The following is a 13,859-nucleotide window of genomic DNA, read 5'->3' as shown; positions in this document are numbered from 1 at the left end:
TACTACAAAAATGCTGACTTTTGTGGGGCGGCTAGAGGTTTTGACCCGAGCTACTCTTGGAGAGGGATTTGGGGAGCAAAGTCTCTGCTTCTTGAAGGCCTTAAATGGAGGGTTGGCAATGGTAGCTCAATTAATGTCTGGGATGATGCATGGTTGCCTGGAGAGGGGGCTCACTTTGTTCCTACACCGTTGGCAAATTCGGACCCTAGCTTGCGTGTGTGTGATCTGCTTGATTTTGCTGCTATGTCTTGGGATATTGGGGTGGTTGAAGCAAATTTTGATGCGGGGGATTGCAGTAAAATTTTGAACATTCCACTCCCTAATGCTGCTGTGTGCGACAGGAGGTTTTGGTGGCCAACTTCTGATGGATTATTCACTGTACGCTCTGCCTACTGGTTAGGCAGGTTGGGGTGTACAAATGCTTGGAACCTATACTATGGTTTGGATGGAAATGATATATGGAAGGTAGTATGGGGGTTGAATGGCCCACCAAAACTATGCCACTTCTTGTGAAGGGCGTGCAAGAACTCACTAGGAGTTATGGATGTGCTGTGCTCAAGGCATATCCGCAACTCACATACTTGCCCTGTATGTGGGGATGACAGGGAGACACCTATACACTCCCTTTTTTACTGCAGACATGCTTCTTCCATATGGCAGCATAGTGAGTTCAGGAATTTGTTACATGATGCTCCAAAGACTTCCTTCAGGGAGTTGCTGTTGTGGGTGGCTGGAAAATTGGATAAAAAACAGCTTCTTATCTTCTCTTGCCTAGTGTGGGCTGCTTGGTCATGTAGGAATAAGGTGATTTTTGAGAATGCAAACAATCTGGATGGCGTTAGCTTAGCTGCAGCTTATGTGCGTATGTGTGAAGAGTATGGCATTTATAATGCAAAGGTTGGTGGGTGTGTTTCTGCAGCTGCTGTTCCTTCTTCTGTAAACTGGAGTGCTCCTAGTAGTGGGTGTGTGAAGGTGAACTTTGATGCTCATGTCCCTACAAATGGTGAAGTGAGACTTGGGGTGGTGATTCGTGACGACCAGGGCTCTTTGCTTCTGGTTGCTGTCAAGAACACTAGGAGCATATGGACTGCTGAGATCGCTGAAGCTGCTGCTGCTCGATTTGGAGTTGAACTTGCAAGACGAATGGGATATGGGAGGGTGGTCCTAGAAGGGGATGCCATTAACGTTGTCAGAGCAATTAAAACCAAGCAGGAGGGTGCTGCCACTATCTATCTCCTATATGATGATATTCATAGAATGTCAAGTTATTTTTCTTATTTTACTTGCAATTATGTTAGAAGGGCGGGAAATACTGTGGCTCATTTTGCCGCTAGATGGGATCCCGGTAATGCAAATGAACGTATATGTATGAGTTTATTCCCTCAAAGCTTTCAAACTTTGGCAGAGCTTGATCTTTAATAATATTTCCCGACTTTGTTTCAAAAAAAAAATGTACAATATTAATGCAAATAGCTTTCTTGATCATTGTAAACGTACTTAGCATACTTCTTTTTTTTTTTTTTTTAATTTTTTTTTTAATTTTTTTTTTATTGTAATAACATTAATGCTACGAGAGCACTTGTGTCTATCTTTCTCCACCTTTCTTTTCTTTCCCTTTCACCTTCCGACTTGAATTTTATTGATTTACAAATATGAGAATATCTTCGTAAAAAAACATTTTATATTTGAAAAATAGTTTGATGTTATTACAAATTTTACAGTAGTCAATACCAACTTTTTAATGTCAATTCCTACCCCCTCCCTGTCTATCTCTTTATCTTTTTTACCAACTTTTTAATTTTAACTAGTTTTTAGGCCTCGGGCGATGCCCCGAGTTACTACATTAATTTCATGATTAAAATCCTTAATTATATTTAATTTTAATAAAATGATATATAATATGGTATAGCTTAGTGGCTAGCAATATAGTTTTAAAAATTGAGGTCTTGAGTTCAAACCTTCTCCAATCCATATTTTTCAACACATAAAATGAAATACTTGATTAAGTGAGGAAGGTGACACGTGACATCTAAACTTATTTAGGAACACCTTTTAATATATAGTATAGATTTTTACATGTTTACCCTTTCCTCTTAGTTCTTGGCTATGCCTCTCTCCCCCTAGTCTTTATTACGACTTTTCAAATTTTAGAAACTTTTCTTTCTCTTTATGTTATTGCCAACATTTTAATGTCAACTCCTACATGTTTTCCCTTGCTTTCCTCTTAGTTCTTGGATATCCCTCTCTCCCCCTAGTCTTAATTATAACTTTAGAAATGCATTGAAAAAAATCTATATTTGTAACCAAATTCAAACGAAATCACCCCAAAATTATGAACTAATTGAATTGAATTGGAAAAACTCCAATTTGTTAACGAATTGAATTGGATCGAGAAAACCCCTATATTTTAACGAATTGAACTAAATTGGAAACCCCGAAATTTTTTATTAAATTGAATTGAAAATTTTCCAATTTAAAGACAAAGTGAATAAAGGAAGCCATGGGAATGAAGAGATACCTTAGTAGCAAGGTGCTAAGTAAGAACCATTTGAAATCAATTTGAATCAAAAAACTGCACAAAAAACCCGGAAATAAACAAAATATTATCAATTACTTTCATTGATAATTTGGATAAAATTGTTTACATTATTTTCATTGATAATTTCTTCTCCAACGTCATTATTATCCATTACTCTTTTACCTAATTTGTTATCAATCTTTTGTGAACGAATTCAATAGGTAGAAAGTCTAGATCATCTAACTTCATTAATCCCATTTGTTGATATAAATTTTCTTCTAAAGAAACATAATTATTTTCTTCTATTTCTTATCAGAAGCAATTACTTTTTCAGAAATTATTTTCATGATTTCGTTTAGCTCATTAGGTTCTTCTTCTTTATCAAATAAGATTTGTAATTCTTCAAGCGTGTTCTCCTAAAGATGATGGCTCATCTTTAGTCTCTTGGTTCTTTACCTTTTCACTAGTGGGTCTTTTAGGGAGTGATACAGTAAACTTCTTATTTTTATTTAAGTTTTGAAAAGGATACTTGTATTTATAAGGGACGATTTTTTCTTTATCAGGTGATACTTCTTTATTAGACTGATGTCTAACTTCGTTTGTTAAAGCAAGTTCTACTTGTTTAACTTGTTCTTTTAGCTCACTTACTTTTATTAATATCGGTTGTGGTTATTGATATCTTGTTTTCAATATTAATACAACGAGCATATAATATGTTATCAACTTCTGATTTTAATTCACCAATTTTGATCTAGTATATTATTAAGGATTGGGCCAAAATTACTAGTATTTTCAGGAATGTGTGATAGTAATGCTTAATTCAGGTTTCAAACACTCAGTCGACGGTCCAGTATTCTCTAGTTTTATTTATTTAATAATTTAATTAGCAACTTGACTTAATCTTAGCCGTATGACCCTACTACCAAATCGACACAGCTACTAAAAATTTAAACTATTAGAAGAAATTATAGAAGTTAATAAAACAAAGAGTAAATTTGCTTAAGGAAAAATCAGCTTATTTTAGGGTCTCTACCACTAAATACAAGTTTTATACCACTAAGCAGTAATTTCCTACCACTAGGACTCAAAATAATACCACTCAAAATTTGACACTTCTTAAAAATTAGGAAATTTTGTCAATTACTACCCCTAAAAAATTCCATTTGTGGATACTACCCCTATAAAATAAAGTTGTTAATTACTACACCTAAAATTGATTAATTTTAGCAACTACTACCTTTTTCCCTAATTAGCCTACTTAAGCTCTTAATGTCGTCATTATTTAATCAAATTATAATTAGTAGCTTTCAAACCTTAATTAATTAGAATAACCTTTGCACCACTTTCACACCACCTTCGGCAGCCCTCCTTACCAACTCCGGCAGCCCCCCGCAACAAAATCCACCCCTTCTAGCTCATCCACCGCAAAACCTACCCCCTCTCTTTCCGCATCGCAAAACACACCTCCCTCCCGCTCCCCCACCGCGAAACGACCCCATCCTATATCCCCACCACGAAATTCGACCCCTCCCATTTCCCCACCACGAAATTCACTCTCATCCTACTCCCCCACCACAATTACCACTCCTCCCCTTGCCCCAAACCTCAAAACCTATTTCCTCCGCTTTCCCCAACCCCGATTACCGCCCATCCCCTTCCCCCAACCCCCAGAAATAGCCGGACACGTGATGGGGGTGAGTTTCAATGTGGGGGAACGGAAGGGGGATGGGTTTCGTGGTGGGGGAAGGGGAAGGGGGTGGGAATCGTGATGGGGGAGCAGGAGGAGGTGGGAATCGTGGTGGGGGAACAGGAGGAGTAGGTTTTGTGGTGAGGGAGCTTCCAGAGGTGGTAGGTGGGCTGTCGAAGGTGGTGCAATGGTGGTGTGTAGGTGGTGCAAGGGTTTAGTTAATTAATCAAGTTTTGAAAGCCACTAATAACAAATTGGTCGGATAATAATATCATTAAGTGGTTAAGTAGGTTGATTAGGGAAAAAGGTAGTTTTTGCTAGAATTAATTAATTTTTAGGGTAGTAATTAACAACTTTATTTTTTAGGGGTAGTAATTCACAAATGAAATATTTTAGGGGTAGTAATTGACAAATTTTAGGGTCTACCAGTTTTATACCACTAAGCAATAATTTCCTACCACTAGGACTCAAAATAATACCACTCAAAATTTGACACTTCTTAAAAATTAACTTGATTTTTCTAAAACTTAGGCTGAAATCAACTATGTTCCACTGATGAATAGATATATATTACATACTGGATAACAATATTGTACTCGTATTACCTTAAAGGAAAATTTGTCAATTACTACCGCGTATTAATGTCATTTTGAAAATTACTACCGCGTATTAATGTCATTTTACTACTAGACTCCACTTTAGACCATTTATGACGTCATTTATTCCCTTAACCCACGTTTAACTCTTAATTAAGCATTTAAACGACCCTAAAAAAAAGAAAAATAAAATTCCCCAACCCATGGTTACCCTAGCAAACTAACCTAACTAAAACCCCCCTCTTTCCTTTAATTTCTTTCTCTCTCAGTGATCTTCCTCCGTCACCATTGCTAAAGTCCCTTCAAGCTTCCCGCTCCAAAATTGACACTAATTATTCCTCCCATCTATCCTCCAATTGCTCCACAAATGTGTAATTCGCCTCAAACAAATTCGTTTTCGAATTCTAGGGTTTTTAAATTTTAGGGTTTTTGCAATTTAGGGTTTATGGATTATGATTTTTGTTGATTAACATAGGGATTTTGTATTTTTCTTTGAATTAAGCTATCAATTAAGCATAATATGTGATTTGACAAGTTCGTCAGGATAAAATAAGGTTTAGTCACTGTAAAAAAAACCAATAACCCTTTTTTCTTTTTCTCTCTTCTCTCTCCTCTCTCTTCTAGGGTTTTAGTTTTCTTGGCCGTTTAGGCCGGAAATAGTCTAATTTTTTCGGAAATTAGACAAATTTTCGACCCTTTTTTTTAATTCAATTTAGTTTTTTGTTTTTTTTACGTTTTGGTTTGTTTGTTTTGTTTTGTTCTCTCCATCTGTGAGAGTTTGTCCCAATTTTCTGGGTTTTCCCCAATTTTCTGGGATTTTGATTTTCATCCATGGATGGGAATTTTATTTTTAGGGTTCTTATAATAATTGAGAAAGTGATTTGGATTCCTATGGGTCTAGGATTTGTCATCAACTGGTCGATCAAAACATCAGCGCAGATTGCGGAGGTCTCAACTTGGAAAGATGCAAAGACATCGAAAATCACTGCTCGCGTCAAGCTTGAAGCGATGGAGTATGAATTATGCCAAATATGCAAATTAGTTATGATTTTGATTGTAAAAGTTATAATATTTTCTCTAAATCTGTGGTTAACAGATCTTTATTATTGTAGATGCTGTATGGCTATTATTTAATGATACTATTACTTCCCTTTCAAAAAAAAAAAAAAAAAGTTCATTAGGATAGAAATGCAAGTGTGAAGGCTTTAAGTATGAAGTCTTGGACCAAAGAGAATTGAGGAAGAAGGTTAGAAGGGCCAAAGTGCATAGTGTTCTTTAATGGAGGTTGAATGTCAAAGGGTCAAAGTGAAGCTATGAGAGAGAAATGAGAGTTGGGTAAATTGGGTAACCTTAGGTTAGGAGGGATTTTTTTTTTTTTTGTCGTTTAATTGCTTAAATAGGGTTAAACGTGGGTTAAGGGGGGAAGGTGACTTCATAATTGGCTTAAAGTGGAGTCTGGTAGTAATGGCAAATTTTTAAATTTAAAATATTGTGTAGAACGGACTCATGTGAGTCCGTTCTATTAATCGGCCCGCGCTCGGCCCGTTTACTTAAAGTTCAGCCCGCGCGCGGCCCGAACTTTAAATATCCATGATTTTTTTTTTAAAAAAACAAAAATCAAAATCAAACCCAACGTTCCGCCTTTCTCCTTCTTCTTCTTACCCACGTTTTCTGCATTTTCACTCTATTTTCGTCAGTTACACTCCATTACTATCGAATTAACTCCATTTTCCTGAATAATTCGCATCACTACTTCATTTTTCAACTTTAATTTTATTTACATGTACTTAATTTTTAGTTCTTATATAAAAACCCTAACTTTCGTCATTCTCGACTCCATTAATGTCTGACATTTCGTCGATTAAGGATCTTTGCCCTTAAAAGTTTATCTTAAACGAAGTAAACAAGCACGAAAATAGGAGAAGACAGTTGCAATGGCTGAAAGGTTATTATATTTCAGTTATTTTTAGGTTAAACTTTTTTTTTTTGGAAATCCTTTTTTATAAGTTATTATTTCGTTTTGTAGGGATCATTCTGAACGTCCATCGAAGAAGCGTGGTCCTAAACCTGGTTCTAAACGAAGTCGAGCTGTTAGGTGTGAAATTCTATTCTATTTATTTTTGTTAGGAAAGATAGCATTTCTGGTTTTTATGTAGAATATTTTTGTGTAGAATTAGCTTATTGTTGTTGTAATTATATTGTTGTAATTTGATAATAGTTATTTTTGTCAGGATTCCCAATTACTTTGTCAGGAATTATATTATTTGTATCAGAAATTAGCTTATTATTCTGTGATAAATCATATTTGCAAATTAGATTGTCTTGAATTAGATTATTTTATTTTGATAATAGTATATGTTTGTCAGGAATTAGATAATTTGGTCGGAAATTAAGTTATTTTTGTCAGGAGTTAAATTACATCAGTCAGGAATAAGATTTTTTCAATCAGAAATAAGATAACTTTAATCAGGAATAAGATATATGTGTGATTACATTAGTCAGGAATAACATTTCTTTTAAAAGGAATAAGATAGCTTTTGTTTGACAATACAATCTTTTTGTCATGAATTAGATTATTTTGGTCAGAAATGAAGTTATTTTTGTCAGGAATAAGATATTTATACTCAGAAATAAGATTACTTTTATCAGGGATAAGATAATTATTGTCAGGAATAAGAATGTTTTAGTCAGCTTATAATTTTAATGTGATTTTTTACTTTTCAATTTTTCAGTTCTCTTAATGAAGATGATATTTCAGACCTAGAAGTTGGTAATAAATCTGGTGCTAATCAACTTTGTCTAATTCTGGAAGATTTAAGTGAGAAGCAAAAGGAGGATGTAATAGAAATTGGTTTTGGTGGTTTGCTTCATATTAATTTGAAGGAAAATATTAGCCATCAGTTGTACAATTATGTAGTAACTCATTATAATCCTAAGGCTAGAAATCTGATTGTTGGTAAAAAGGAACATGCCATTCATATTGATAGTTCTGATATTGCTGATGTGTTGGGTATTCCTTATACCGATCTACCTGTGAAAGAGATTTTTAAAATCAAGAAAGGAGATGAAGTTAGAGTCGAGGAAGTTTTTGTGTTTGGATAAAGAAGATAAATCAGAAAAAGGAGATGAATCTGAAAAAGGAGATGAATCTGAAACAAAGAAGAAAAAGAAGAGGAAAACTGGAGATGAATCTGAAAAAGCTGTTCAAAGTAAGAAGAAGAAGACATATGTCAATTTTGGTACTTATGAAAAGTTGTTTGAGAAATGTAGAGAGGGGGGTTATGAATTTAAGAGACTTTTTGTTATGTTTGCTGTATCTAATTTTTTGGCTCCAATGGGTGATAAGTCCCCCAATTTTAACATCATTAAGTCTTTGGAAGATGTACGTTTCATAAATACTTACAACTGGGTTGGTTATGTGATGGATTGGTTATGTGATTCAATAACAGACTTTCAGGCATTTGTTTTGAAGAGGAAGGCAGAAGGGGAAGGGAAAACTAAATCAAGACAAGTAAATGGTTGTCTGGTTGCGTTTGTAATTGCTTTTTTGCAAAAGTTTGAGTTTGGGACCACTTTAGATAGGAAGCCATTTATAATGAATTGGACTTGTGAAAGTCTGAATGAGAGGATTAAGTCTGTTGCAGAAAATATGGATTATGGTACTCTGAAATAGTATCCTCAGACCATACCAAAACAGTATGTTGGCAAAAGTGAATAGGCTCTTTTAAAAGCTTTTCAACTTGAGAGCATTGAGTTTAAGCTTGAAGATACTGATGATGAAAATTTTGATGAAAAGAAGGAAGGCCATGGTGTACAATCTACTAGCTTTAATTTGAAAGTTGAAGATGAGAAAGCTAGATATGTAATGTACAGGATTCCTAAAGATTATCCCACTGATGATAAGATTGACAAGATGGATATTGATGTAAGTTTAAAATCTTATCTTTTTATTAATTTTGTAAAGTTTATTATTCAAGTTTTGATATTGTATAACCTGCTACACATGTACTTAAATTTTTGTCAGGAATTAAGTGATTTTTTTCAGGAGTTAAATAATATCAGTCAGGTAAAATTGTCCAGTCAGAAATTAGTTTAGTTTTATCAGGAATAAGAAATTTTAAGTCAGGAAATAAATTATCTCAATCAGGATTAATATTGTCAGTCAGAAATTAGATTACTTTTATCAGGAATAAGAAAATGTTAGTAAGGAATTAGATAATTTTGGTCAGGAATGAAATTATTTTAGTTAGGAAATAAGTTCTCAATCAGGAATAACATTGTTTCAGTCAGAAATTAGATTACTTTTATCAGGAATAAGAAAATGTTAGTCAGGAATTAGATTATTTTAGTCAGGAAAGAAATTATATTAGTCAGGAATTAAATTATTTCAATGAGCAATAACATTGTTTCAGTCAGAAATAAGATTACTTTTATCAGGAATAAGAAAATGTTAGTCAAGAATAAGATTACTTTTATCAGGAATTAAATTATCTCAATCAGGAATAAGATTGTTTCAGTCAGAAATTATATTACTTCTGTCAGGAATAAGAATGTTACAATATTTCACTTTTTGTTCATAGTCCGAAATTAGGATATTTTATTATATTTTACTTATTCACTCTATATTCTATTTTTTATTAGCCTGTGAAGAAGAAAATGATGAAATTTGGTCGTGACTTGAAGATCGTATCAGAGAACCAAATTCACTTTGCTATTGATTTGAAGGATAAAGCAAGGACATTTTCACAAGAGTCTCAATCTCAAGGAAAAGATGATATATATTCTAATCCTCAATTCTTAGCAAAAATTGATGAAATAGTGGAAGCTGTTATGCAGAGCAAAAAGTTAGCTTCTGATTTGGATCAGTTTGATATTAAGCTTAAGCCTGATGATATTGTAAGTTTAATTATCTTTATAATTATTTTATATATTAAATTCATTTAAGGTTTGTATCTGATATTAATCTTGATTTTATATAGGTGAATAATGTTATTGCTGATCTTGATTTGAGAAAAGGCCAAACTTAAGATAATGAAGGTAATTTAGAGGATGCAGATCAAGGCAACAAAACCAATGTAGAGGATCAAACTGATATGCCTGAAGAGATACCAGAAGGGAATAAAGATGAAGGAAATGTCTTGACTGTTGATCAAGGAACTGATGTTGATCAAAATTTGAATAGAGAACCAGAATCAGTTGCTGTTTCAGTTGGTGTAGAAGCTGCTATATATTCTGAACCTGGCATAGGACCATCAGAAAATGTGGTTGATTCAGTTGGTGGGGAAGCTGTTCTTGGTTCTAAAACTGTTGTTGGTTCTGAACTTGTCACTGGACCATTAGAAACTTCGACATCACCTCCAAGAACACCAAAGAAAGCCAAGGGACTCAATGAATTTTATTCTGCTGGTTTGAATGAGAATCAGGCTAGGGTTGTGCAAGAAGGGAGAAGTTTTTTCAAGGGAGCGGATCCTATGCCTAAGTTTCTATTAATTACTCCTACTCCTCCTACTCCTCAACCATCTCCTCAACCATCTCAAGAAAAAAATGCAGAAGTTACTGAAGAAGAAATTCCAGTAACTATTGAAAAAGAAAGTAAAAATGACAAGGATGATGACAGCACATCTAAGGTTTAATATTTGTATTTTATTTGAATAATTTATTAAAATAATTTTTGTATTTAACTTTGATATTTTATATAAATAAATGTATATATTTTTTTATTTGTATTATACATATGATTTCAGGTTTTTACTAAATCTGATGATTTAATTCGGTCTAAAGTTACAGAAGAACATCATTTACCTATTGGTCAAGCGCATCAGGTAATTTTTTATGTTATATTTTTTCATGAATTAAAGTATTTTAGTTAGAAATTAGTTTTATTTTGTCAGGAATTAAATTAATTTTATCAGAAATTTGTTTGTTCATTATTGTCAGGAATTAGATAATTTTTGTCATGTATTAGATTATTTTTGTCATGTTTTAGGTTATATATGTCAGGAATTAGATTAGTTTTGTCAGGAATTAAGATATTTTTGTCAAGAGTTAAATTATATCAGTAAGCAATAAGATTGTTTCAGTCAGAAATTAGATTACATTTATCAGGAATAAGAATATTTTAGTCAGGTATTAGATTATTTTGGGCATGAATATATTTTTTTTGTCAGGAAATAAATTATCTCAATCAGGAATAAAATTGTTCCAGTCAGAAATTAGATTAAATTTATTAGGAATAAGAATATTTTAGTCAGGAATTATAGGATTTTGGTTAGAAATTAACTTACTTTTGTTAGTAAATACATTTTCAATCAGGAATAAGATTGTTTCATTCAGATATTAGATTAGTTTTGTCAGGAATAAGAACTTTGCAATCAGGAATTAGAATATTTAAATCAGGATTCATATTATATTAGTATAGATTATTATTGTCAGGAATTAGATTACTTTTGTTTGATATTAATATTTTTTTTCTTGTAGAAAGTAGAAGCTCAGCCTAGAGATACAAGTGCAGTTTTAGATTTATTGAGGAATAAAGATGTTCCAAAGGAATCTGTTCTAAAGGAATATGTTCCAAAGGAATCTGTTGCAAATGAATCTCCTACTGCTCCTATTGTTGCTGATTCGTCTCATGATGAGCTTATGGTATCAGGAAATCAACCTCCAAAAACACACATTGAGTTAATTGATATAGATAAAAGTCCTACTGCTCCAAATGTTCCTGTTGAAACTACTTTTATTTCTACTGATATATATTCTGAAAAAAGGGCTGAGAGATTGCATCATTTAAAACAAAAGCAGCAGTTGACATTGCAGGCTAATTTGGAAGCAGTTGGTGATCCAGATTGGGTAGAACCCCCTATTGATAAGATTCCGATTCGAAATCGAGAAATTCTTGTCTCTAGGAGTTTGCAGGAAAATAAGCCCTTGTATCTGAAAAATTTGACTGAACAGGAAAGATATATGTGTGATTTCCTCTTTTACATGCAATTTGAAGAGGAGAAGGAGTTAGATCCTACGTCAGAAGATGAGGGAATTAAGGCGCGTAACAACAGTCTGTACGTACAAGATACTGGTTCAGTTGTCTGTCAGTTTCCTAGCAAAGATATTTCACAAAGTGATATTATTTTGGTTAGAGAGGAGTTTTGTTCGCTGCGTCCCTCTGTCTGGATTAAAAGTGCTATTCATGATGCTTGGGCTTCTGTGCTGAATATTGAAGAGAGCAAAATTACTGACAGAGGCGTTTTTCAGTACAAAAGATTTGTTTTTCATACTGGAGTTGGTGTAAGTTTTTTCTTTTTCTTTACTTATTTTTTTTGGAACTTTTATTTATATAACATAATATATTTTTATTTATGTTTTGTAGGAAGTTATTGAGAGATACTTAAGAAAGAGAAAAATCTATCGAGAAGAAGTTAAATTCATTAAAGAACAGGAGAAAATTTTGAAGACTTTGAAAGATAATCCAGAAGAATTTGAAAAGTTTAAGGAACAGTTGAAAAAAAGGGAGCATGCATTGCAGTTGAAAAAACATGATCCTGAGGATGTTTATAATATGATTGATAAGTGGGTTAAGCGTTTTCCAGTGCTCAAAATAGCTGAAGCAGAGTTGGTAAGTTTTTAACTTTATTTCTTTTGTTAGTCAGGTAATATATTTTTATAATCAGGTATTAGCTTGTTATAGTCAGGTATTAGCTTGTTATAGTTAGGTAGCCTAATATAGTAAGATATTAGCTTCTTATTGTCAGGTAATAATTCATTCTAGTCAGATAATAGTTTGTTTTAGTCAGGTAATATATTTTTATAGTCAGGTATTAGCTTCTTTTAATCAGGTATTAGGTTCTTTTAGTCAGGTATTAGATTTATATTTAGTCAGGTATTAGTTTGTTATATTCAGGTATTAGCCTAATCTAGTCAGATATTAGCCACTTTTAGTCCGGTATCAGATTCTTATAGTCCGCTAATAATTCATTCTATTCAGATAATAGTTTTTTTTTAGTCAGATATTATTGTTTTATAGTCAGGTATTATTTTCTTTTAGTCACTCATTATATTAATTCACATATTTTTATTATTTTGTATTGTAATAGTTTTTAACTTATTATGTATTTTATTTTGCAGATTATCTTTCCTATTTGGTACAAAAATCATTATACTCTGATGGTTTTGAATTTCATTCCTGGTAAAACTCCACGTATAGATTGGATAAATAACAGAACTGATATTTGTGAAAAATTTGAATGGTACGACGAAATAGATAAATATTTGGTAAGATTTTTGAAACTAATTCTCTAAGTCCCTTTATTGAGAATTATACTTTTAGATGCTTATATATATTGTATTTACTCAAGCATGATCATCCGAAAGCTGATATTATTAGGAATATGGATTGGCATGTTCCTTCATTTTCATGGAAGACAAACACAGAAAATTTTGATTGTGGTCTTTTTGCGTTAGTTTGTATGCAAAAGTACACTGAATTAGATGCAGGACTTGTTGATTTGAGACTTGTAAGTTTTTTTTCTCTTTTGTTTTTGGACTTATACTAATTATTTTTTAGTGTTCTTATTTATGTATTTTTGTATAAATTTGCAGAAGCAAAATCGGAAGCTGTATAGATGCAGAATTGCTTTTGAATTGATGAATAGAGAAGAAAATTTTTTGCGCAAGCAACTGTGGAATGAATGCATTGCATTTTCTACTAAGAAGCATAACATTTTAAGTGCTCATCCTGCAAGGAGAAAGCTTGAGAAGAAATATAAGGAGGAAAAGGCTGCCATACAGAAAGAAAAAGAGAGGAAATTCTTGTTGGAGCAACAAAAAAACAAAAAAATTGAAGAATACATCCAACAAATTAAATAAAGGCAAATAGGATTTAGTTAAATTTTGAAAGTTAGATAATTTTATTTTTACGATTATTCATATGTATATATATTTTCTTTTTATAGCCAGATATTAGGTTTCTTTTGTTTGATAATATTTAAGTATAGTTACATATAAATTTTGTTTTTGTTAGTTATTTTTACGATTATTTATATGTATATATTTTCTTTTTATAGTC

At 32.6% G+C, this 13,859-nt stretch overlaps 1 protein-coding gene across 1 annotated transcript; it reads left to right on the top strand.

The window, feature by feature from the left end:
* The first annotated feature begins 540 nt into the window (after nt 1-540).
* On the top strand, nt 541-1,419 carry LOC145591937 (uncharacterized). Its single transcript, XM_081648418.1, has one exon. It carries the CDS (start codon nt 541-543, stop codon nt 1,417-1,419), a length of 879 nt encoding a protein of 292 aa, XP_081504544.1.
* Nucleotides 1,420-13,859: the final 12,440 nt, after the last annotated feature.

This window comes from Chenopodium album, chromosome 18, assembly GCF_948465745.1.
Source record: "Chenopodium album chromosome 18, dcCheAlbu1.1, whole genome shotgun sequence".
NCBI lineage: Eukaryota > Viridiplantae > Streptophyta > Magnoliopsida > Caryophyllales > Amaranthaceae > Chenopodium > Chenopodium album.
This window is presented reverse-complemented; position numbering and strand designations above follow the sequence as displayed.